This window comes from Nerophis ophidion, linkage group LG21 (assembly GCF_033978795.1).
Source record: "Nerophis ophidion isolate RoL-2023_Sa linkage group LG21, RoL_Noph_v1.0, whole genome shotgun sequence".
In the NCBI taxonomy this organism is placed as follows: Eukaryota; Metazoa; Chordata; class Actinopteri; order Syngnathiformes; family Syngnathidae; genus Nerophis; species Nerophis ophidion.
The window spans coordinates 23,958,138-23,985,637 of NC_084631.1; the positions used below are offsets into that span (position 1 = coordinate 23,958,138).

General features: G+C 41.8%; 1 protein-coding gene across 2 annotated transcripts in view; it reads left to right on the top strand.

Annotated features, from left to right (window-relative positions):
• The first annotated feature begins 1,770 nt into the window (after positions 1–1,770).
• ldlrad4b (low density lipoprotein receptor class A domain containing 4b) overlaps positions 1,771–27,500 on the top strand; it is a 45,359-nt gene continuing 19,629 nt past the window's right edge. The window contains exon 1 of one of the 2 annotated variants that reach the window (XM_061882284.1): positions 1,771–2,140. In XM_061882284.1, the coding sequence (XP_061738268.1) occupies positions 2,047–2,140 (94 nt within the window). In that variant the 5' untranslated portion in view covers positions 1,771–2,046. Of the gene's footprint in view, positions 2,141–12,714; positions 12,925–27,500 lie in introns of those variants that run through there. The other variant, XM_061882285.1, reaches the window with a different exon arrangement.

Genomic DNA, 27,500 nt, shown 5'->3' on the forward strand with positions numbered 1-27,500 from the left:
GTCCGCACATTTTACCGGCGATGCTAACACAGCTATTCGGCCATGCTATGGCTATGCATAGCGTCAATAGCTATTCGCTCAATAGCTTCAGTTTCTTCTTCAATACTTTCATACTCCAACCATCTGTTTCAATACATGCGTAATTTGTAGAATCGCTTAAGCCGCTGAAATCCGAGTCTGAATCCGAGCTAATGTCGCTATATCTTGCTGTGCTATTCGCCATTGTTTGTTTACATCGGCAGCACTGTATGACGTCACATGGAAATGGATAGTGGTATCGCAAATAGCGCAAATCAAGCACTTTAAAGCTTTTTTTAGGGTTATTCGGAGACTGGTAAAATTTTGAAAAAAAAAAAAAAAATACAACAAGCCACTGGGAACTGATTTTTATTGTTTTTAACCCTTTTGAAATTGTGATAATGTTCCCCTTTAAGGCACGCCCCCAATATTGTTGTCCGGGTGGAAATCGGTTGAAATTCGGGAGAATGGTTTCCTCGGGAGATACTCGAGAGGGGCACTGAACTTTGGTAGTCTCCCGGGAAAATCGGGAGGGTTGGCAAGTATGAGTATTAGCGGTGAATGCAGCTGTATAATACCGACGGGCCAGTACTAATGTTAATTTGATATTGCCTCAAGGGCCAAATTAAATTACACTGCAGGCCAAATATAATGTTAATTTGGTAATGCCTCAAGGGCCAAATTAATTTACATGAGGGGCCAAATTTGGCCTGTGGGCCAGAGTTTGACACCCATGGTGTATATTGTAGCGGCCCGGAAGAGTTAATCCTGCAAGGGATTCTGGGTATTTTGTTTATGTTGTGTCACGGTGCGGATGTTCTCCCAAAATGTGTTTGTCATTCTTGTGTGTCTTGGGTCCACAGTGTGGCGCATATTTGTAACAGTTTTAAAGTTGTTTATACGGCCACCCTTAGTGTGACCTGTATGGTTGTTGACCAAGTATGCCTTTCATTCACTCGTGTGTGTTTAAAAGCCGCACATATTATGTGATTAGGCCGGCACGCTGTTTGTATGGAGTAAAAGCGGACGTGACCACAGGTTGTAGAGAACGCTTTAAGGCAGGGCCTTTAAGGCACGCCCCCAATATTGTTGTCCGGGTGGAAATCGGTTGAAATTCGGGAGATACTCGAGAGGGGCACTGAACTTCGGGAGTCTCCCGGGAAAATTGGGAGGGTTGTGAAGTGAATTATATTTATATAGCGCTTTTCTCAAGTGACTCAAAGCGCTTTACATAGTGACACCCAATATCTAAGTTACATTTAAACCAGTGTGGGTGTCACTGGGAGCAGGTGGGTAAAGTGTCTTGCCCAAGGACACAACGACAGTGACTAGGATGGCACAAGCGAGAATCGAACCTGCAACCCTCAAGTTGCTGGCTCGGCCACTCTACCAACCGAGCTATGCCGCCCCTTTTGGCAAGTATGAGTATTAGCGGTGAATGCGGCTGTATAATACCGGTGGGCCATACTAATATTAATTTGATATTGCTTCAAGGGCCAAATTAAATTACACGGCGGGCTAAATGTAATGTTAATTTGATAAGACCACGGGGGCCAAATTAATTTACAAGGCGGGCCATATTTGGCCCGCGGGCCAGGGTTTGACACCCATGCTCTAAGTCCAAGTAATATTAACTTGGCCTTGCGCACATTGCCGTAAGAATTGAATGACATCATGCTCAGTAAAGGCTCCTCCCCCCGAGTCGTTTGATTGGTCGGCGCGGCTGTCAGTGACGTTAGGGGTGGGGTTTGAGACCACCGGTTCTTGTGCGAGGACAGCTGCACAGACAGGAGGAAGACTGGAAGAACCGCACCGAAGCAGCCACTGAATCACTTTCCCAAACCACCTCGGAGCGTAAAATGGCGTGAGAAAAACCACCTCGGACAATACGAAACCAAAGTGTCGGACTCTGCTGCCGCTGCCGGGAAGTTTTTGCTTGTTGAGCCGTCGGAGAGGCCGACGGTGGCGGCAGCAACGGCGGCGGCGGCTCCTCTCCCCACGGAGCGGTGTCCCGGTCTACCGAGCCCCATGCAAAATGTAACGGCCCTTGCCGGGTCCGACAAGTCCGATGACACCTGCTCCTGCAACTGCACCTCCTCGCAGCCTCAGGGCATGGACATATGTAAGTACACTTTTCATTTCACCTCCTCTTTTGGAGTCTTTACTTTATTCACGTCGGGTGCGCGCTAATTCTTGAAGAACAATATTCATAACTGCTTGCACACTACAATATCAACTTTTATACAGGGTCCCTGCTGTTTTTAATGTGACGTACAGTATTTTTAGATCATGCTGTACAGCAGCCACAATTTAGTTACAGTATGATTGCACAAAATTTATGTTGGATTTTTAACCCTTTCTTTTCTTTTTATTCTAATCTCAAACAAGTCATACTAAAGTAAAGGAAAGCTTTCATTGAAATAATTGGAGTATAACAATGGTGCTCGTTTTGCTTCTTCCACACTATGTAAGTGCCATATTTTCAGGACTATAGAACGCACCGGTATATAAGCCGCACCCACTAAATTTTAGAATTTTTTTTTCTCCATACATTAGACCAGTGGTTCTCAACCTTTTTTCAGTGATGAACATTTTTTTAATTTAAGTACCCCCTAATTAGATCAAAGCATTTTTGGTTGAAAAAAAGAGATAAAGAAGTAAATTACAGCACTATGTCATCAGTTTCGGATTTTTTAAATTGTATAACAGTGCAAAATATTACTCATTTGTCGTGGTCTTTCTTGAACTATTTGGGAAAAAAAGATATATAAATAACTAAAAACTTGTTGAAAAACAAACAAGTGATTCAATTATAAATAAAAATTTCTACACATAGAAGTAATCATCAACTTAAAGTGCCCTCTTTGGGGATTGTAATAGAGATCCATCTGGATTCATGAACTTAATTCTAAACATTTCTTCACAAAAAAAAGAAATCTTTAACATCAATATTTATGGAACATGTCCACAAAAAATCTAGCTGTCAACACTGAATATTGCATTGTTGTAGTTCTTTTCGCAGTTATTGAACTTACTTTCATATTTTGTTGACGTATTATTTGATAAATATATTTAAAATTGATTTTTGAATTGTTGCTATTTTTAGAATATTTTTGAAAAATCTCACGTACCCCTTGGCATACCTTCAAGTACCCCCAGAGGTACACGTACCCCCATTTGAGAACCACTGCATTAGACTATAAACCGCAGGTATTAGTGTTGTCCCAATACCAATATTTTGTTACCGGTACCAAAATTATTTCGATACTTTTCTAAATAAAGGGGACCATAACAAATTGCATTATTGGCTTTATTTGAACAAAAATTCTTACGGTACATTAAACATATGTTACTTATTGCAAGTCTGTCCTTAAATAAAATAGTGAACAAACAAGACAACTTGTCTTTTACAAGTAAGTAAGTAAGCAAGCAAAGGTTCCTAATTAGTCTGCTGATGTATGCAGTAACATATTGTGTCATTTATCATTACTTTGTCAAAATTATTAAGGACAAGTGGTAGAACATTTATTATTAATATACTTGTTCATTTACTGTTAATATCCGCGTACCTTCTCTTTTAACATATTCTTTTTACACTTCTGTTCAAATGTAATATTCATATTATTCTGTTGTTTAATACTTTTCATTAGTTTTCGATGATACCACAAATTTGGGTATCAATCCGATACCAAGTCGTTACAGGATCAATTCAATCAATGTTTAGTAATACAGCCCTAAATCACGACTGTCTCAAAGGGCTGCACAAGCCACAATGAAATTCTCGGCTGAGATCCCACATCAGGGCAAAGAAAAACTCAACCCAATGGGACTAAGAGAAACCTTGGAAGGGACCGCCCCCCCCCTTGGCAACCGGTGCAATGGACGTCGAGTGGATCGAACATAATATTGTGAGAGTCCAGTCCATAGTGGGGCCAGCAGGAGACCATCCCGAGCGGACACAGGTCGGCAGCGCAGAGACGTCCCCAACTGATACACAGACGAGCGGTCCACCCCGGGTCCGACTTTGGACAGCCAATGCTTCATCCGTGGCCACCGAATCTGTGCCCCCCACCGCCTCCACAAAGGAGAGGGGGGCAGAGCAGAAAAGAAACGGCAGATCAACTAGTCTAAAAGGGGGATCCATTTAAAGGCTAGAGTATACAAATGAGTTTTAAGATGGGACTTAAATGCTTCTACTGAGGTAGCATCTCTAACTACTTGTATTACAGGGAGGGCATTCAAGAGTACTGGAGCCCAAATAGAAAACGCTCTATAGCCCGCAGACTTTTTTTGGGCTCTGGAAATCACTATCAAGCCGGAGTTTTTTGAACGCAGATTTCTTGCCGGGATAAATACAATCAGCAAGATAGGATGGAGCTAGACCGTGTAGAATTTTATACGTAAGTAGAAGTCACATCTTAAGTGCACAGGAAGCCAGTGCAGGTGAGCCAGTACAGGCATAATATGATCAAACTTTCTTGTTCTTGTCAAAAGTCTAGCAGCCGCATTTTGTACCAACTGTAACCTTTTAATGCTAGACAAAGGGAGACCTGAAAATAATACGTTACAGGAATCGAGACGAGACATTACAAATGCATGAATAATGATCTCAGCATCGCTAGTGGACAACATGGAACACATTTTAACGATATTGTGGAGATGAAAGAAGGCAGTTTTAGTAACGCTTTTAATGTGTGACTCAAACGAAAGAGTTGGGTCGGAGCTAATACCCAGATTCTTTACCGAGTCGCCTTGTGTAATTGTTTGGTTGTCAAATGTTAAGGTGGTATTATTAAATAGAGGTCGGTGTCTAGCAGGACCGATAATCAGCATTTCCGTTTTCTTGGCATCGAGTTGCAAAACGTTAGCGTACATCCATTGTTTAATTTCATTAAGACAAGCATTCCAGCTGACTACAATCCGGCGTGTTGGTCAGCTTTAGGAGCATGTAGTGTCATCAGCATAACAGTGAAAGCTAACACCGTATTTTCGTATGATGTCACCTAGTGGCAGCATGTAGATGCTGAAGAGTGTAGGGCCAAGAACCGAACCCTGGGGAACTCCACATGTTACCTTAACATAGTCCGAGGTCACATAGGGACGGCGTGGCGCGGTGGCCGTGCGCAACCCGAGGGTCCCTGGTTCAATCCCCACCCAGTACCAAGCTCGTCACGTCCGTTGTGTCCTGAGCAAGACACCTCACCCTTGCTCCTGATGGGTGCTGGTTACCGCCTTGCATGGCAGCTCCCTCCATCAGTGTGTGAATGTGTGTGTGAATGGGTAAATGTGGAAGTAGTGTCAAAGCGCTTTGAGTACCTTGAAGGTAGAAAAGCGCTATACAAGTACAACCCATTTATCATTTATCATTTATTGTTATGGGAGACACACTGCAAACTGTCAGTAAGATAGGAGTTGAACCAAGAGAAGGCTAAGTCTGACATACCAACACGTGTTTGGATACAATCTAATAAAATGTTATGATCAACAGCAGCGCTAAGATCAAGAAGCAGCAACATGGATGACGCATCAGAATCCATCGTTAGCAATAGATCATTAGTCATTTTTGCGAGGTTTGTCTCCATAGAGTGATTTGCCCTGAAATCGGATTGAAAGGGTTCACAGAGATTGTTAGACGCTAAGTGTTCATTTAGCTGCTGTGCAACAATTTTTTCGAGGATTTTTGAAATAAATGGAAGGTGGGTAGTTTACCATGTGGTCAGGATCGAGGTTTGGTCTTTTGAGCAGAGGATGAATAACCGCTTTTTTGAATGCTAGGGGAACAGTGCCAGAGGAAAGTGATAAGTTTATAATATTTAGCACTGATGGACCTAATATCACAAAAAGCTCCTTGATAAGTTTCCCAGGAAGTGGTTCAAGTAAACATGTTTGTTTTACCCCATTTCCACGCCGTAGCAATTCCTCTAATGATATTTCATCAAAAAGAGAGACTATTTTGGAGGGCAATATCCGTCATATATACAGTCGTATCTGTGTTAATAGAACCCAGTTGTAGCTGGGATGCGTTGTCTTTGATCTCCTTTCTAATGAGTTCAAATTTCTTATTAAAGAAATTCATAAAGTCATCTGCCGAGTGGGTGGAGCTACTGGGAGGAGTCCCTTGTTGGGTTAGCGAAGCTACTGTACTGAACAAATATTTAGGACCGTTTTTGTTGAGGTGGATGATATTTGAGTAGTATTTAGCTTTAGCTACGGTAAGCATGCGTTTATAAATTATTAAACTATCACATGCTTGATGAGTAAACCTCAAGTTTAGTCGCGCGCCATTTGCGTTCCATCTTTCTACATGATAATTTAAGAGCTCTAGTTTCTTCTGTAAACCATGGGGTACGCCTTTTAGGGGCCCGTTTTAGCTTTAGCTTTACTATCAATGGTTTTGCGCAGGGCGTCGTTAAAGTTGTTAGTGAGGTTATCAATTGAGACCACAACATTTGGGAATGGCGCCATTACCGAAGGCAGTAGGCCAGCAAAAGTCATCATTGTGGCAGCATTAACGTTGCGGCTGCTAAAGCAGTTATTATTATTATTAGCTTGTTGACAATGAGTCAGAACTTTAAATTTTATAAGGTAATGATCGGATAGTACTTTAGTATACGAAAGTACCAGAACTTTGGAGGTGGTGACACCCCTGACAAGCATTAGATCTATCGTATTACCGTTGCGATGCGTGGGTTCATTTATTGTTTGTGTAAGACCACAGCTATCCATTATAGTCCGAAACGCCATGCACGGAGGGTTCGATGGGGTATTCATATGGATATTAAAGTCCCCCATTGTAATTATATTGTCGGCGTGCATCACTAGATCAGCGAGGAACTTTGAGAATTCACTGATAAAGTCCGAATAGGGCCCAGCGGGGCGGTAGATAACAGCCACGTAGAGAGGCAGCGGTGCGTCGGACTTCATAATAAGCACCTCAAATGATTTATATTTATTACTTAGGTTGGGGGTAAGGTTAAGCTTTTCATTGTATATTTGTGCGACCCCCCACCCCTTTTAAGGGGACGGGCAATATGCGCATTCGCATAGTTAGGAGAAGCTGCCTCGTTCAGCGCAAAAAATCGTGTGGTTTGAGCCAGGTTTCGCTGAAACCAATGACGTTAAGATTGTTGTCTCTAAAGACCTCATTAACTAATCAAGTTTTGGGAGACAATGATCTGATGTTTTAAAAAGCCCATATTATAGGTAATGGGCTTTTTTGAGGAGTTTTTGTTAAAATGATCAATAGTAGTAATACTTATAATGTTGCGTTTATTTTGCTTAGTGCGCATTAAATAATTTTGACCATATCTAGGAATTGACATGACGGGAATTTTCAGATTGTTTTCTTGGTGCTGTGATACACTGAACGCATCATAATTTGCCATGCATTGGTCATATTCAAAGTCCTCATGTGTTCAGGGACATAGTTCCTGAGTTTATAAACATAATATAAATAAAAAAAAACTAAAGAAGATGTAATGTCAAAAATCATAGTAGTATCGACTAGATATGCTCCTGTACTTGGTATCATTACAGTGGATGTCAGGTGTAGAGCCACCAATGGTGTTTGTTTACTTTCTGATGCCGGTGAGCTAAGGTGTGTAATAAAACATGTTTAGCTATTCCTCGTCCTGCAGGGATGATACTTGTAAGAAACTAACTTTGTTTGTCGCCATGGAGACGAGGATTAGTGATTTAGAAGTATCTAAAACACTGCCGACTGGGGCTGGACTTTAGCCGCTAGCTAGCCAGCCATGTCTTAAAGCACCTCTGCCAGGGGGCGTTTCAGTGTTACTAATTATAAAGGTGAAGTCTTTTATCGTTAGATTTTAAGCCAAAATGCATCCATTTTCCCTTCTCGGTCTACACACTGTGTCTACTTGTAAGTACTCTGTGACTGTGCGCTGCCGAACATGCTCGTCTGCTCGTAAACCAGCAATGGCACAACGTCATGACGATGGGGAGCGGAGGACCAGTACTTTTCAGAGGCGGTATAGTACCGAAAATGATTCATTAGTATCGCGGTACTATACTAATACCGGTATACCGTACAACCCTAGCAGGTATATACGTTGTGAATTAATTATTTATAAAGGTGGGGAAATAATTGATTTTTACATGCATCGCAATTCGGACATGGATGATTATAAAATCGATTAGTAAACGTCAATCGATTTAATTAATTGTAATTAAAGTAATGTAAACAGTTCTAAAATTTGGCTGAGCAGCTCTTTTGTTTTAGGGCCCTTATGTTCCAGTTTTGCACACATTTCCAGAAATGTAATACATGTGATGGGAATGTTTTATTACAAATGCACTGTTTTTAAAAGTCCCAAGTGATAAACGTTTATTTAGTGAAACGAAAATAAGTGTAAAACTGCATCAGTATACATAAATTGAAGATGCATCAACAATTGACTTTTAATAGAATCGTAGCTCCTAATCATAGTTGAATTGTGAGGTGGCCAAAGATTCCCGCCTCTAGTTATTTTCACAGAAATATTGTGTAAATGTTTATTTACTTACCTTAATTGTTTCCAACTGGTTTCTATAACGCGTCAGTAAAACGGCTAATCAAACAAAACAGAAGTCATCATCATGGAGCCATTAACATGTTCAAATTTCCTGTGCGCTGTATGCTGTCTCACTTTGCTAACAAAATAAAACTCCCGTAGAGTAGCTTACATTTTTACGGTTATTATTTTGCACTTCCATCCATCCATTTTCTACCGCTTGTCCATTTTTGGGGTTGCCGGAAATACAATTTGCAGTGACAAATAAAATTACTCTTACTCCAAAATTGCACTTTTGATACTTTGGAAAAAAAATTCAACTGAACAGAGTTTTTATTAAATGGTAAAAACAAAGTGCATTTGTATTTTGTAAAAAAACAAAAACAAAAAAAAAAACACATTTTTACAAAAAAAATTGTATTTATAAAATTTAAGTGTATATCAAATCAAGTAGAACTGAAATAAATTGTGCTTAATTGATTTTAAAGCTTGTGAATCAAAATCAAATCAATCAATCAATCAATGTTTATTTATATAGCCCTAAATCACCAGTGTCTCAAAGGGCTGCACAAACCACAATGACATCCTCGGTAGAGCCCACATAAGGGTAAGGAAAACTCACCCCAGTGGGACGTCGGTGACAGTGACAATGATGACTATGAGAAACCTTGGAGAGGACCGCATATGTGGGCAATCCTCCCCCCAGGGGACCGAAAGCAATGGACGTCGAGCGGGTCTAACATGATACTGTGAAAGTTCAATGCATAGTGGATCCAACACAACCGTGAGAGTCAGTCCAAAGTGGATCCAACACAGTAGCGAGAGTCCCGTCCATAGTGGAGCCAACAGGACACCATCCCAAGCGGAGGCGGATCAGCAGCGCAGAGATGTCCCCAGCCGATACACAGGCGAGCAGTCCATCCTGGGTCCCGACTCTGGGCGAGCGGTCCATCCTGGGTCCCGACTCTGGACAGCCAGTACTTCGTCCATGGCCACCGGACCGGACCCCCTCCACAAGGGAGAGTGGGACAGAGGAGGAAAAAAAAAAGAAACGGCAGATTAACTGGTCTAAAAAGGGGGTCTATTTAAAGGCTAGAGTATACAAATGAGTTTTAAGGTGAGACTTAAATGGATTTGGGAAATGGGCGATGACACCCAGCCAGAGTCAGGACACCTTAATGACTAACAACACATTTCCAACCTTCACAACAAAAGCACTGAACGCTGAATTCTGTCCGATAAATAGCTTTCACAAGGATGTTTTTTGCACATTGAATGTGTTCTGTAATTATTTTGGCTTTGCTGTGATGACAATATGTTGTAGGACTCTGCAGCATTGCATGGACATCAGGGGCCGTGCCTCTGGATTGGCAGACTGGGGTGGTGGTTCCGTTATTTAAGAAGGGAAACCGTAGGGGTGTGTTCCAACTATCGTGGGATCACATTCCTAAGCCTTCCCGGTAAAGTCTATCCAGGTGTACTGGAGTAGAGGCTACGCCGGATAGTCAAACCTGGGATTCTGGAGGAGCAGTGTGGTTTTCATCCTGATCGTGGATCCGTGAACCAGCTATATACTTTCGACAGGGTTCTTGAGTGTGTATTGGGAGTTTGCCCAACCAGTCTAAATGTGCTTTGTGGAGAAGGCCTTTGACCGTGTCTCTCGTGAAGTCATGTGGCGAGTGCTCAGAGAATATGGGATATCGCACCGTTGTGGCGGTATGATCGTTGTCAGAGCTTGGTCCGCATTGCCGGCAGTAAGTCGGACTCGTTTCCAGTGAGTGTTGAACTCCGCCAGGGCTGCCCTTTGTCACCGATTCCGTTCACAACTTTTATGCACGGAATTTCTAGGCGCAGTCGGGGCGTTAACGGAATCCGGTTTAGAGGCTGCAGGATTAGGTCTCTGCTTTTGCACATGAGGTGGTCCTAATGGCTTCATCTGGATCAGTTCGCAGCCGAGTGGGAAGCGACAGGGATTAAAATCAGCACCTCCAAGTCAGAGTTCATGGTTCTCGCCCGGTTAAGGGTGGAGTGCCATCTTCGGGTTGGGGAGAAAATTTTTCTCCAAGTGAAAGAATTCAAGTTCCTCTGAGACTTGTTCACGAGGGAGGTAAGATTGTGGGATCGACAGGCGGAGGGGTGCGGCGTCTGCGGTGATGAGGACCCTGATTGATCTGTTGCGGTGAAGAAGGAGTTGAGTCGGAAGGCAAAGCTCTCAATTTACCTGGTTGATCTTCGTCCCGATCCTCACCTATGGTCATAAGCTTTGGGTTATGACCGAAAGGACAAGATCCCGGGTACAGGCGGCAGAAATTAGTTTCCTCCGTCAAGTGGCACGGCTCTCCCTTAGGGATAGGGTGAGAAGCTCTGTCATTATGGAGGAGCTCAGAGTACAGCCGCTACTCCTCCACATTGACAGGAATCAGTGGAGGTGGTTCAGGCATTTGATCAGGATGCCCCCCGAACTCCTCCCTGGGAAGTTGTTTTGGGCACATTCGACTGGTAGGAGACCACGGGGAAGACCCAGGACACGATGGGGAGACTATGTCTCCCAGCTGGCCTGGGAATGCCTTGAATATCCCCCTGGGAGAGCTGGACGAAGTAGCTGGTGTGATGGGGCTTCTCTGCTTAGGCTGCTGCCCCCGCGACCGGACCTCAAGTAAGCGGAAGAACATGTATGGATGGAAGTGACATTTATTACATAATATTTCATTCATATTGTTGCGTTATTTAAATTACAATTCAGTTAAACTTGCTTGTCAAAAACTGCTTTTTGTACGAAATGTATATGTTTTCTCCTATTCAGTTGATTTGGTTCGAGTATGGGTAAAAATGTACACCACAAAAGACAGTATTTGTGGATAAATATTAGGGGTGTGGGAAAAAATCGATTCGAATATGAATCGAATCGTTTACGTTGTGCGATTCAGAAACGATTCTCATTTAAAAAAAATCTATTTTAAATTTTTTAAATTTATTTTTATTGTTTTGATTTTTTTTAATCAATCCAAGAAACCACTACACAGCAATAGCATACCAATGCAATCCAATTCCAAAACCAAACCTGACCTAGCAACACTCAGAACTGCAATAAACAGTTCTGCAGTGTCACAGTGGCTTACACTTGCATCGCATCTTATAAGCTTGACAAGACATTGTGTCCAATGTTTTCACAAAGATAAAGTAAGTCATATTTTTGGTTTGTTTAATAGTTAAAACAAATTTACATTATTGCAATAAGTTGATAAAACATTGTCCTTTACAATTATAAAAGTGTTTTTTTTAAAATCTACTACTCTGCTAACATGTCAGCAGACTGGGGTAGATCCTGCTGAAATCCTATGTATTGAATGAATACGGAATCGTTTTGAATCGGAAAAATATTGTTTTTGAATCGAGAATCGAATCGAAAAAAATCGATATATTATCGAATCGTGACCCCAAGAATCGATATTGAATAGAATCGTGGGACACCCAAAGATTCACAGCCCTAATAAATATCTTCCGTTTAGTTAATCATTTTAAAATCCTTGGCAGACATGCAGTCTTACGGTCAAACTGCTTTAGCAAGTTGGCTATGCGGTCACTCATGTTTTTGATAGTTTCATTCTTCAGTTTAACGAATATAATTCACTTCTTTGCAGCACTTTTCTTCACACTCTCCTTTGCAATGGTATGAAAACAAATACGTTAATCACGAGCTATAAGAAAAGGCCATCGAGTAAGAGTGCAAGTTTTTGGTGGATCTTACAAGGCTCAAACTGACAATCACTACGCCAACTAGTGGTGGGGAGACTCCTAACTCAAGTTTTTGCTCGCAAACTAAAGCACAACAATTAGGTGAGACAGAGGTTGTATTTCAAAACACTTGCAAGGCGAGGTACCACTGTACTAATATTACTCCTGCTGCTTAAAACAAAGTTGGTATGCAGGTTTTCCATTAAAATATATTCAAGTTGTATACTCTTGTGTTTACCTTTTTCTCTTCAAATGAAACAAGCTCAAAATGGGCCCTGCATCTTTTGACTTCTCAGTGCAAAGAAGTTAGGTGTAGGGGTCCCCACAGAGGGTTAAATAGTTGTCAGTCAGACAGGAAACCGGAGGCTTGATATGTCTGCAGCCCACAGACAAAGTGTTCTACCATAACGCTGCCCGCAGATTTTCCTCTTTAAGCAGACACGCAGAGCAAAAACACAGGGGTCAGGGATCAGTGACAGTGTGCAGACAAAGACAAACAAACGGAACGATGACACACACAGACAGTAAATTCCGAGAAGAAACAAACAAGCATGGGGACGTGCACTCCGAAGACAAACATGCGGCCGTACAGAAAGGGTCCAGACTGAGTTCTGCTCATGTGTCATTTCCATGGGGACACAGTCCCGGCCAGCGTGAGGTGAATGCAGGATATTCCTTTTTTCCTTGTGGATTCTGTAACCAGGGAGTGTCTGTTTGTCTACAACAGGGATGTCCGAACTTTTGACTTGGGAAAAATTGGTCAAGGGCCGAAAGCCTGCCGCATGTAAAGTAATATATATATATATATATATATATATATATATATATATATATATATATATATATATATATATATATATATATATATATATATATATATATATATATATATATATATATATATATATATATATATATATACACAATATATATGTATATACATACATATATACATACATACGTATGTATATGTATGTATATATGTACAAACCCCGTTTCCATATGAGTTGGGAAATTGTGTTGGATGTAAATATAAACGGAATACAATGATTTGCAAATCATTTTCAACACATTCAGTTAAATATGCTACAAAGACAACATATTTGAAGTTCAAACTAATAAACTTTTTTTTTTTTTTTTTTGCAAATAATCATTAACTTTAGAATTTGATGCCAGCAACACATGACAAAGAAGTTGGGAAAGGTGCCAATAAATACTGATAAAGTTGAGGAATGCTCATCAAAGACTTATTTGGAACATACCACAGGTGTGCAGGCTAATTGGGAACAGTTGGGTGCCATGATTGGGTATAAAAGCAGCTTCCATGAAATGCTAAGTAATTCACAAACAAAGATGTGGTGAGGGTCACCTCTTTGTAAGTAAATTGTCGAACAGTTTTAGAACAACATTTCTCAACGAGCTATTGCAAGGAATCTAGGGATTTTACCATCTACGGTCCGTAAAATCATTCAAAAGTTCAGAGAATCTGGAGAAATCACTGCACGTAAGCGATGATATGAAGGACTTTGGATCCCTCAGGCGGTACTGCATCAAAAACCGACATCAGTGTGTAAAGAATATCACCACATGGGCTCAGGAACACTTCATAAAACCACTATCAGTAACTACAGCTAGTCGCTACATCTGTAAGTGCAAGTTAAAACTCTATTATGCAAAGCCAAACCCATTTATCAACAATATCCTGAAACGCCGGCGGCTTGGCTGGGCCCGAGCTCACCTATGATGGACTGATGCAAAGTGGAAAGTTGTTCTGTGGTCTGACGAGTCCACATTTTAAATTATATATGGAATAGAGGATGTGGTGTCCTCCAGAACAAAGAGGAAAATAACCATTTGGATTGTTATAGGCGCAAAGTTCAAAAGCCAGCATCCGTGATGGTATTGGGGTGTATTAGTGGCCAAGGCATGGGTAACTTACACATCTGTGAAGGCACCATTAATGCTGAAAGGTACATACAGGTTTTGGAACAACATACGCTGTCATCCAAGCAACGTTATCATTGACGCCCCTGCTTATTTCAGCAAGACAAGTGTTACAACAGTGTGGCTTCGTAAAAAAACAGTGTGGGTATTTTCCTGGCCCGCCGGCAGTCAAGACCTGTCTCCCATCGAAAATGTGTGGCGCATTATGAAGCTTAAAATACGACAGCGGAGACCTTGGACTGTTGAACGACTGAAGCTCTACATAAAACAAGAATGGGAAAGAATTCCACTTTCAAAGCTTCAACAAGTAGTTTCCTCAGTTCCCAAACGTTTATTGAGTGTTGTTAAAAGAAAAGGTGATGTAACACAGTGGTGAAAAGCCCTTTCCCAACTACTTTGGCACGTGTTGCAGCCATGAAATTCAAGTTAATTATTATTTGCAAAAAAAGATAAAGTTTATGAGTTTGAACATCAAATATATTGTCTTTGTAGTGCATTCAATAGAATATGAGTTGAAAAGGATTTGCAAATCATTGTATTCCATTTACGTTTACATCTAACACAATTTGCCAACTGATATGGAAAAGGGGTTTGTATATATATATATATATATATATATATATATATATATATATATATATATGTATACACACATATATATATATATACACACACATATACATACATACATATATATATATATATATATATATCAATCAATCAATCAATGTTTACTTATATAGCCCTAAATCACTAGTGTCTCAAAGGGCTGCACAAACCACTACGACATCCTCGGTAGGCCCACATAAGGGCAAGGAAAACTCACACCCAGTGGGACGTCGGTGACAATGATGACTATGAGAACCTTGGAGAGGACGAAAGCAATGGATGTCGAGCGGGTCTAACATGATACTGTGTATATATATATATACACATATGTATGTTTATATATGTATATGTAAATTCATATCACAGTATAAATTGAATCCTTTCACATTAATGGTATAAATACTGTGGTGTTCAACTTATAATGGAAGTGTTTCTGAATTTGTTTTTTTTTGTCGCTTAGCAAAGCTAGTTTTATTTAAAAAGCATTTTAAAGTAATTTTTTGAGAACGCCTCTATTTCGCCAACAAAGCCCTCCAAATAAGAATTATATGATAAATATAATATCATTATCATTATGAAAAAAATGATGATGGACAATTTTTTTGGTGCATTCTAACTCTTAAAAAAATACAGCTTAAAGTGGAGCCAATGGGGGGTCCTCAACTGCGCCTATAAAACCCAATAAATAACCATCCAAAAACCACCAACAATATTCCATTTACATTTGGTGACTTGAATATTTCAAGAATTAGTGATTTTTTTTATTATAAGTAATGTTTACATCGAGTGATCAGCTGCTTTTTCGATTCATTGCTCTGTGAAAGTTTATCCATCCATCCATCCATCTTCTTCCGCTTATCCAAGGTCGGGTCGCGGGGGCAACAGCCTAAGCAGGGAAACCCAGACTTCCCTCTCCCCAGCCACTTCGTCTAGCTCTTCCCGGGGGATCCCGAGGCGTTCCCAGGCCAGCCGGGAACGTTTATTGTAGATCATAAATCATACCTGGCTAGTAGAAGGATGAGGACATGTTCCGACAAGTCGGGACACTTTGACAGCCAATTTAGACCCGGAAATGGCGATAACGCTTGGATCCGCCACCTTTTCTTAACTAGGGATTTAACAGTAAACTGTGTGATGATAAACAACAGTAAAACTCCCCGTGGTTAGTATTACCATTTTAGATTCTGACAGACTGGTGAAACTGCCCATTAACTGGCACATATTTGTAACAGTGTTAAAGTTTTTTTTTACGGCCACCCTTAGTGTGACGTGTGTAGCTGTTGATCAAATATATCTTGCAATAACACACGTGCGTCTTACATGGCCAGATGCAACATACAACTGGACTTGCACGCTGTCAGTTCAGGATATAGGGGGTGCTAAAGGCAGTGCCATTATGGAACTCCCTGAATATTGTTGATCTGATGAAAAACTACAGGGGTTTCGAGAGGATTGATGTCCCGAAATTCAGAGGTCTCCCGGGAAAATTGGGGACGTTGGCAAGTATGACGCTGTCAAGCGCCGTTCATATTAAACTCGCGGGCTGCACCAATATTAAATTGTCATATCAAAGTGCGGGCTGCTAATAACTACTCGCGGGCCGCAATTGGCCCGCGGGCCGCATGTTTGAGACCCCTGCTGTAGATAAATGGGTTGTACTTGTATAGCGCTTTTCTACCTTCAAGGTACTCAAAGCGCTTTGACATTACTTCCACATTTACCCATTCACACACACATTCACACACTGATGGAGGGAGCTGCCATGCAAGGCGCCAACCAGCACCCATCAGGGGCAAGGGTGAAGTGTCTTGCTCAGGACACAACGGACGTGACGAGGTTGGTACGAGGTGGGATTTGAACCAGGAACCCTCGGGTTGCGCACGGCCACTCTTCCACTGTCCCACGCCGTCCCTAGATGATCATAACTGCTGTACAGATTTACTTTAAAAAAGAGAAGCGTTGGCTCCTTCTCTTGTTGCCTCATTTGTACTTGACTTTATTAAATGTTTGGGTAGAATTTTATGAAACAAAACAGTTTTCTTTTAAAGTTGCCATGTGTAATAATGTGGCCAGAAACGGTACTGCAATCACGGTCAACATTCTGTAGTCCCCTCCCACCTTCCATGACTGTGGTTGCCAGATACTGCGCTTTAAATGGCAATCAACGAGTCCTAAGCTGTAGGTTTCTCTTGTTTGTGCTTCTTGCGACATGGTTTACTAAGTAATTATGCCTCATTTTACTGTTGTCAAAGAGCCAGATGTATTTGTAAAGTTGCGCAGCAATATTTTCGTCAGGAGTCGGAACAGATTGTTGGCATTACCTTGCTGAAATGTCTAGTTTGAACGCACGCACCACCATTGAAATAATTATATATAATAATATATAATATATTATAAATCGCATGGGCCTACTGTGATGGCAAGCCAAGGCCAACACTAAAATTACCGCCACATTTCGTTCAGCATAACTCCATGTTGCATCCAACCTGACGCACTGCATTGTCTTCCATGTACGCACATCACCATCGTTCAGTGCAGAGTGCAATTCTATGAGCCAACCCACGTTACGCAAAAATCATAGACTACTACCATGTCAAAACACAAAGAATAAAATCATTACATGTAATGCATTATAATGTGCCAAGTAGAGATGTCCGATACTGGCTTTTTTTTTCTGATATTCAGATATTGTCCAACTCTCAATTCCCGATTCCGATATCAACTGATACCGATATATACAGTCGTGGAATTAACACATTATTATGCCTAATTTTGTTGTGATGCCCCGCTGGATGCATTAAACAATGTAACAAGGTTTTCCAAAATAAATCAACTCAAGTTATGGAAAAAAATAACATGGCACTTCCATATTTATTACTCAAGTCACAAAGTGCATTATTTTTTTTAACATGCCTCAAAAGAGCAGCTTGGAATTTGGGACATGCTCTCCCTGAGAGAGCATGAGGAGGTTGAGGTGGGCACTGTTGGGAGGTTGACGGGGGTGTATATTGTAGCATCCCAGAAGAATTAGTGCTGGAAGGGGTTCTGGGTATCTGTTCTGCTGTGTTTATGTTGTGTTATGGTGCGGATGTTCTCCCGAAATGAGTTTGTCATTCTTGTTTGGTGTGGGTTCACAGTGTGGTGCATATTTGTAACAGTGTTAAAGTTGTTTATACGGCCACCCTGAGTGTGACCAGTATGGCTGTTGATCAAGTATGCCTTACATTCACTTGTGTGTGTGAAAAGCCGTAGATATTATGTGATTGGGCCGGTACACAAAGGCAGTTCCTTTAAGGTTTGTTAATTGGCGCTCTGTACTTCTCCCTACTTCCGTATACCACTCCGTACAGCGGAGTTTTAAAAAGTCATACATTTTACTTTTTGAAACCTATACCAATAATTTCCGATATTACATCTTAAAGCATTTATCATCCGATATTATCGGCAGTCCAGTTCTATTGGAAATCTCTAGTGCCTAGCAAATACCACCCTATATGTGCCTGATACACATACAGTGCCAGGAATACGCTTTTCCTCAGCGTATTGGCCTATTGGTAACGAAATAGGCACTGACAGTACCCTTATTCACATAAGTTTTATTTGTCGAAAATATATTTCGCCCTGTCAGTTGGATGACACATCGACATACAGGGTAACGGACATATATTTCCCCCGTTAAACTGGGCTAGCATGCTAAGATACACTAGTGTGATGGTGTTTCGCTCCTAAGCAGTCGTTGCACGAACATACTAGCTTTGTAAGACATAAACAATACAGTTTACATATACGAAATGTCCATTTCCATTTAGTAGTGATAAGTAATAACAAAACGTAAATGCCTTACTTACCTATCAAGGAGGAAATTAGCAAGTTTGGCGTCAGATGAAAAAATACTCTCCGCCTTCAATTGTCTCCATCTTTCAATTGATACAAATCCTCGTTTTGTCATGAATAAGTTCAGAGTCGTAACGACGCCTGTTAGATTTACTAAGGTTTGACATGTTTAGTAACTTCATTAGTGGCAGTAGCCCGACGAAGGTGGCGTGCGTAACTGGCAACCTGGATGTGACACACTCACAGAGTTTCTAATTGGTCAAATGGTGGAGGGCGGGGCATCGAAATGAAAACAATATGATTTCTGGGATGTGCATCTAATTTTGGAATGAGCATATCCCGGTTGAACTACTGTTATCAGTTATAGAGGTATTCGAAAAGAACATTATTTATTAATGCCTTTTGACATATCAGGGTCATTTAATGATGATTTGACATCAAACTATTACATATGGCACCTTTAAGTAATATAAAAATTGATCACAGCTGTTTATGTTTTTTATGGAGAAATTCATTTAATCATAGAAGTAGACCCGATGTTATTAAAAAGTATTGATTTTGAATAACTTTTATGGACAGACTTCTTAGGCGCAGTCAAGGCGTTGAGGGGTTCCGGTTCGGTGGCCGCGGGAGTAGGTCTCTGCTTTTTGCAGATGATGTGGTCCTGATGGCTTCATCTGGCCGGGATCTTCAGCTCTCACTGGATCGGTTCGCAGCCGAGTGTGAAGCGACCGGAATGAGAATCAGCACCTCCAAGTCCCAGTCCATGGTTCTCTCCCGGAAAAGAGTGGAGTGCCATCCCGGGTTGGGGGGGAGACCCTGCCCCAAGTAGAGGAGTTTAAGTACCTCGGAGTCTTGTTCACGAGTGAGGGAAGAGTGGATTGTGAGATCGACAGGCGGATCGGTGCGGCGTCTTCAGTAATGCGGACGCTGTATCGATCCGCTGTGGTGAAGAAGGAGCTGAGCCGGAAGGCAAAGCTCTCAATCTACCAGTTGATCTACGTTCCCACCCTCACCTATGGTCATGAGCTTTGGGTCATGACCGAAAGGACAAGATCACGGGTACAAGTGGCCAAAATGAGTTTCCTCCGCCGGGTGGCGGGCTCTCTTTCCCTTAGAGATAAGGTGAGAAGCTCTGCCATCCGGGAGGAGCTCAAAGTATAGCCGTTGCTCCTCCACATCCAGAGGAGCCAGATGAGTTGGTTCGGGCATCTGGTCAGGATGCCCCCTGAACGTCTCCAGAGGAAGGTGTTTAGGGCACGTCCAACCAGTAGGAGGCCACGGGGAAGACCCAGGACACGTTGGGAAGACTATGTCTCCCGGCTGGCCTGGGAACGCCTCGGGATCCCCCGGGAAGAGCTGGACGAAGTGGCTGGCGAGAGGGAAGTCTGAGCTTCCCTGCTTAGGCTGCTGCCCCCGCGACCCGACTTCGGATAAGCGGAAGGAGATGGATGGATGGATGGATTTTGAATCGAGAATTGATTCTGAATCGAATAGTTACCCCAAGAATTGAATCAAACCGTGTGGTACCCAAAGATTCACAGCCCTACTAGCTCGCTTAAATGCCAACATAAAAAGCATAACAACTTGAAAAATAAAATAAAATAGGAATTCCCCAATGAAACTCGCATACACGCATTACTCTCTGAGCAGCTAAGATCTTCACTCGCGTACATTAACCGGGATGTCTCGTAACCAACAATGTGGTTGTGGACTCCCCCAGGATTCAGTTACATAGTCAGCATATTTCATAGCCTCAGTGTACCTGGTCTCGCTGCATTTGTTTCCCAGATATGGAGCCAACAAAAGCATGCAGATACTGCCAGGGAATTACTGCTCAGTATATTCCTGACAAGTCGAGACATGGTGGATTTTGAAGAAGCACATAACAATCACTATATTTCCATGCACACATTATGTCCGTAGTAACAGAATATAATCTATTCTAACACATTTTGAGACATTCAAACACTTTTTTTCAGAGCTGATGTGGTTGTTAAGAAGCTGACAGGTATCACTGGCACAGTCCTGTATCAAGCCCAATGTCAGCTGATATAAAGAAGTACAGTACATGTCGAAATGTGATGTGAATTATATTTACATAGCGCTTTTCTCTAGTGACTCAAAGCGCTTTACATAGTGAAACCCAATATCTAAGTTACATTTAAACCAGTGTGGGTGGCACTGGGAGCAGGTGGGTAAAGTGTCTTGCCCAAGGACACAACGGCAGTGACTAGGATGGCGGAAGCGGGAATCGAACCTGCAACCCTCAAGTTGCTGGCACGGCCGCTCTACCCACCGAGCTATGCCGTCAAGTGCTTATTGTGCATGGTGGGTAACGTTTACGTGCGTAAATGCGTAAATGGGGCGGCTTAGCTCGGTTGGTAGAGTGGCCGTGCCAGCAACTTGAGGGTTGCAGGTTCGATTCCCGCTTCCGCCATCCTAGTCACTGCCGTTGTGTCCTTGGGCAAGACACTTTACCCACCTGCTCCCAGTGCCACCCACACTGGTTTGAATGTAACTTAGATATTGGGTGTCACTATGTAAAGGGCTTTGAGTCACTAGAGAAAAAGCGCTATATAAATATAATTCACTTCACTTCACTATAAGACAGTCTGACATTTGCAGGTAGGGAATAGGAATCAAAGACCGGTTCTTGTTCAGAACTGGTTCCCAGTGTTTCAATTTGTTGGAATCGCTTGCCATTTCTATCAAACGGTTCCCTTAATAAATCTTTCAGGTGGGGATGACGTCATTTAGGGCTGGGCGATATATCGTTATACTCGATAGATCGAGGGTTTGTGTCTGTGCGATATAGAAAATGCCTATATCGTGATATTCGAGTATACGTTCTCACGCAGTTGCTTTTAGCTGCGGGCATTAAACTACAGGCGTTTCTCACTCTTTCTTGTCTCTCCGTCTCAATAAAACAAGCGCACCTTCTTATATACGTCACATACGTATACGCCCTCGCAGAGCAGAGAGGTAGTGGCATGGGTAACGTTAGCTGTGGTGCGAGTGGTAATACGAGAGAAAGAAGGTGCAAATCTGGTTATAAATGAAGGAAGAATTAATTCCAAAGAAAAACAGCACAGAGTCCATCGTCTGGCAGTGGTTTGGCTTCAAGCGGGAATATGTCGAACAGACAGCAGTAATATGTCAAGTGTGTAGCAAAAGCGTTGCTACAAAAAGTAGAATTACTGCTAACATGCAGCATCATTTGAAATGTCACCCGCAAGAGAATGAAGAGTGTTTGAAATTCCGCATGTCAACATGTCTGTTCGGTGCCACACCAACAAAATGCCAAGGCAACCATTTTCACATCAACACCGTATGAAAAAAATAGTCAACAGCAGAAGGAGATAAGTGAAGGGTGAGAGAAGGGTGACTTTTTCCTTGCCCTTATGTGGGCCCTATCGAGGATGTCGTTGTGGTTTGTGCAGCCCTTAGAGCAGGGGTAGGGAACCTGTTGCTCTAGAGCCAAATGTGGCTCTTTTGATGACTGCATCTGGCTCTCAGATAAATCTTAGCTGACATTGCTTAACACGATAATTCTGAATAATTTCGCTGGTAATCACAGTGCTAAAAATAATGTGCAAAATATAAAACATTCTCATGCATTTAAATCCATCCATCCGTTTTCTACCGCACCTGTTCAAGAGGTCGCATTAATGGTAAGAAGTATTTTATGTCACGATGGGGGAGTCGCTGCTTGCTGCAGGGTCGTTACCCCAGAAAGGCAGACGGACTACTCGGGACATTGCATTTAGGTAAAACATGATTTAATTTAAACTAAAAAAAGATACAAACAAAAATCGCTCACAGTGGAGGCACAACTTGGGCTAAGGAACAGAGCTAACGCTTAAACAGACTATGAACATAAATCAAACAAAACTTACTTGGCATGGCATGAAGCACGAAACTATGGCAAGGCATGAAACAAGTCAGCACAGAGCAAGAAAAGATCACATTGACGCCAGGGCGACTGACTGGCAAAGATGAGCTTAAATACTGCCTCTGATTAGTGCTCGGGAAGCAGGTGAGCGGGCATTTTGTCCACCAGAGACAGGTGGACAAAATGAGTAACCAAGGAAACCAGACAAGGGAGTGGAAAAAAAACGGAACTTAAAGAGTCCAAAGGACAAACAGCACATGGCCAAACAAAAACATGATCAACAGACATGACATTTTATTTATTATTGGTTAGCTTCAGAATTCCAATGTTATTAAAAAGAATAAAAGACTAATTATACTCTAGAAATGTTGGTCTTACTTAAAAATGCACACATTCAGTTGTATTCAGTGTTAAACAATATGATATGGCTCTCACTGAAATACATTTTGAAATATTTGGCTTTCATGGCTCTCTCAGCCAAAAAGGTTCCCGACCCCTGCCTTAGAGGCACTTGTGATTTAGGGCTATATAAATAAACACTGATTGATTGATTGATAACGTCCGCAGTAACCTACCATATAGCAAAGGACATACACTATTTTTCCATCCATCCATCCATCATCTTCCGCTTATCCGAGGTCGGGTCGCGGGGGCAACAGCCTAAGCAGGGAAACCCAGACTTCCCTCTCCCCAGCCACTTCGTCTAGCTCTTCCCGGGGGATCCCGAGGCGTTCCCAGGCCAGCCGGGAGACATAGTCTTCCCAACGTGTCCTGGGTCTTCCCCGTGGCCTCCTACCGGTTGGGCGTGCCCTAAACACCTCCCTAGGGAGGCGTTCGGGTGGCATCCTGACCAGATGCCCGAACCACCTCATCTGGCTCCTCTCGATGTGAAGGAGCAGCGGCTATACTTTGAGTTCCTCCCGGATGGCAGAGCTTCTCACCCTATCTCTAAGGGAGAGCCCCGCCACACGGCGGAGGAAACTCATTTCGGCCGCTTGTACCCGTGATCTTATCCTTTCGGTCATGACCCAAAGCTCATGACCATAGGTGAGGATGGGAACGTAGATCGACCGGTAAATTGAGAGCTTTGCCTTCCGGCTCAGCTCCTTTTTCACCACAACGGATCGGTACAACGTCCTCATTACTGAAGACGCCGCACCGATCCCCCTGTCAATCTCACGATCCACTCTTCCCTCACTCGTGAACAAGACTCCTAGGTACTTGAACTCCTCCACTTGGGGCAGGGTCTCCTCCCCAACCCGGAGATGGCATTCTACCCTTTTCCGGGCGAGAACCATGGACTCGGACTTGGAGGTGCTGATTCTCATTCCGGTCGCTTCACACTCGGCTGCGAACCGATCCAGTGAGAGCTGAAGATCCCGCTCAGATGAAGCCATCAGGACCACATCATCTGCAAAAAGCAGAGACCTAATCCTGCGGTCACCAAACCGGAACCCCTCAACGCCTTGACTGCGCCTAGAAATTCTGTCCATAAAAGTTATGAACAGAATCTGTGACAAAGGACAGCCTTGGCGGAGTCCAACCCTCACTGGAAATGTGTTCGACTTACACTATTTTTGATTTCCTTATATGCAGCTCATTTTTATTTGACAGTTATTGAAATATCTTGTGTGACATCATGCACAAAAGTGCATTTCATTTGTTTTAAACTATTGTAATGGCGTTCTGTACAAAAAGTGACTTTAATTTAGTGTTTTGATACGTCATCTGAGTGACATCATGCACAAAAGTGCACTAATGGCTTGATTTAAAATGTCTCTGACAATCTTGCACTTTCTGTTTTGAAATGACATGAATGTTTGTGCCACTTCTTAAATGAGTATATATTAATGCAGTATAAAGAAGAATGTTTTAATGTAGACACATAGAATCATCATACTGCAGTGATTATATGCATCAAGTGTTCATTCAAGGCTTAGGCAAAATATCAAGATATATATTGTGTATCATGACATGGCCTAAAAATATTGAGATATTAAAAAAGGCTATATTGCCCAGCCCTAACGTCATTACACAAGGTGGGTAGTGACGTCAGATTGCGTAAAGGCGGCGCCCGGTCGGAACACGCACTAACATTTTACAAGAAAAGATGGCAACAGTTCTACTTGTAATAATTATAAGGCCGTGAGTTCTTTAAGAGGATGAAGTAGCGTCACATTTTCAGTAGGCCCATAATAAATTCATAAATGAACCAAACTTCATGAATGTTTTGTGTGACCAACAACATGTGCTCCAATCACTCTATCACAAAAACATAAGAGTTGTCGAACAAATGGGAGTATGCGCACACCTGGGGGTACTTGAAGGTTTGCCAAAGGGTACGTAAGATTTTTTTTTAAAATCTTCTAAAAATAGCAACAATTCAAAAATCCTTTATAAATGTACTTATTGAATGATACTTCAACAAAATATGAATGTAAGTTCATAAACTGTGAAAAAAAAAATACAACAATGCAATATTCAGTGTTGACAGCTGGATTTTTTTGTGGACATGTTCCATAAATCCATCCATCCATCCATTTTCTGCCGCTTATTCCCGTTCGGGGTCACGGGGGTCGCTGGCGCCTATCTCAGCTACAATCGGGCGGAAGGCAGGGTACACCCTGGACAAGTCGCCACCTCATCGCAGGGCCAACACAGATAGACAGACAACATTCACACTCACATTCACACACTAGGGCCAATTTAGTGTTGCCAATCAACCTATCCCCAGGTGCATGTCTTTGGAAGTGGGAGGAAGCCGGAGTACCCTGAGGGAACCCACGCATTCACGGGGAGAACATGCAAACTCCACACAGAAAGATCCCGAGCCTGGATTTGAACCCAGGACTGCAGGACCTTCGTATTGTGAGGCAGATGCACTAACCCCTCTTCCACCGTGAAGCCCATGTTCCATAAATATTGATGTTAAAGATTTCTTTTTTTGTGAAGAAATGTATAGAATTAAGTTCATGAATCCAAATGGATCACTTTAAGTTGATGATTACTTCTATGTGTAGAAATCTTTATTTATAATTGAATCACTTGTTTATTTTTCAACAAGTTTTTAGTTATCTTTATATCTTTTTTTCCAAATAGTTCAAGAAAGACCACTACAAATGAGCAATATTTTACACTGTTATACAATTTAATGAATCAGAAACTGATGACATAGTGCTGTATTTTACTTCTTTATCTCTGTTTTTCAACCAAAATGCTTTGCTCTGATTAGGGGGTACTTAAATTAAAAAAATGTTCACAGGGGGTACATCACTGAAAAAAGGTTGAGAACCACTGTTGTAGAAATTATTGGAAACTCAAGACAGCCATGACATGATGTTCTTTACAAGTGTATGTACACTTTTGACCACGACTTTATATACCGTATTTCCTTGAATTGCCGCAGGGCATATATGTGCCTGCCTTGAATTCCTGCCGGGTCAAAGTCGTTCCCCAAAATAATTAGTGCATGCTTAGTATTACCGCTTGTTCAAACTCGAGACGTCACAAGTGACACTTCCCCTGTCATCATTTTAAAAATGGAGGAGGCTGATTTCAATACCGGTAATTTGAAATCGCATAAAGGGAAGAAGATTAAGAGCGATTCAGTAGGATTTAAGGTCCACGCTTACATCACACTCAAATTTTTACCGCATGCCTTTGGTAACTGCCGGAGTGAGAAGAGGTTTTAAATTAATTAGCGCCCCGGCGGAAATTCAAGGAAATACGGTATATTCAATTACATATACATATATAAATACATTTACACATATATACACAAACATATATATACTGTATAAATTCTGAGATCGGCTCCAGCAGCCCCTGCGACACCAAAAGGGACAAGCGGTAGAAAATTGGATGGATGGATGGATATATACAGTGGGGCTGAAAAGTATTTAGTCAGCCACCAATTGTGCAAGTTCTCCCACTTAAAATGATGACAGAGGTCTGTAATTTTCATCATAGGTACACTTCAACTGTGAGAGACAGAATGGGGAAAATACATCCAGGAATTCACATTGTAGGAATTTTAATGAATTTATTTGTAAATTATGGTGGAAAATAAGTATTTGGTCAACCATTCAAAGCTCTCACTGATGGAAGGAGGTTTTGTCTCAAAATCTCACGATACATGGCCCCATTCATTCTTTCCTTAACACGGATCAATCGTCCTGTCCCCTTAGCAGAAAAACAGCCCCAAAGCATGATGTTTCCACCCCCATGCTTCACAGTAGGTGTGGTGTTCTTGGGATGCAACTCAGTATTCTTCTTCCTCCAAACACGACGAGTTGAGTTTATACCAAAAAGTTCTATTTTGGTTTCATCTGACCACATGACATTCTCCCAATCCTCTGCTGTATCATCCATGTATCCATTTTGGTATAAACTCAACTCGTCGTGTTTGGAGGAAGAAGAATACTGAGTTGCATCCCAGGTACACCAAACCTACTGTGAAGCATGGGGGTGGAAACATCATGGACAGGACGATTGATCCGTGTTAAGGAAAGAATGAATGGGGCCATGTATCGTGAGATTTTGAGCCAAAACCTCCTTCCAACAGTGAGAGCTTTGAACGGTTGACCAAATACTTATTTTTTATAGTTTACAAATACATTCTTTAAAATTCTTACAATGTGAATTCCTGGATTTTTTTTTCATATTCTGTCTCTCACAGTTGAAGTGTACCTATGATGAAAATTACAGACTTCTGTCATCATTTTAAGTGGGAGAACTTGCACAATCGGTGGCTGACTAAATACTTTTTTGCCCCACTGTATATATACACAAACACACATATCTCTAAAGTTTTAGCTCTATTCCTGACAAAAATTAGCCAGCCATCAGGTTAGCAAAACTAATCCGCTGTATTGTTCACTCTTGCTTCCAGCAGACACGTCACCAGAGACAAGTACTCGATGCAGAGCCATCTTCCTCGCCATGTTTTTATT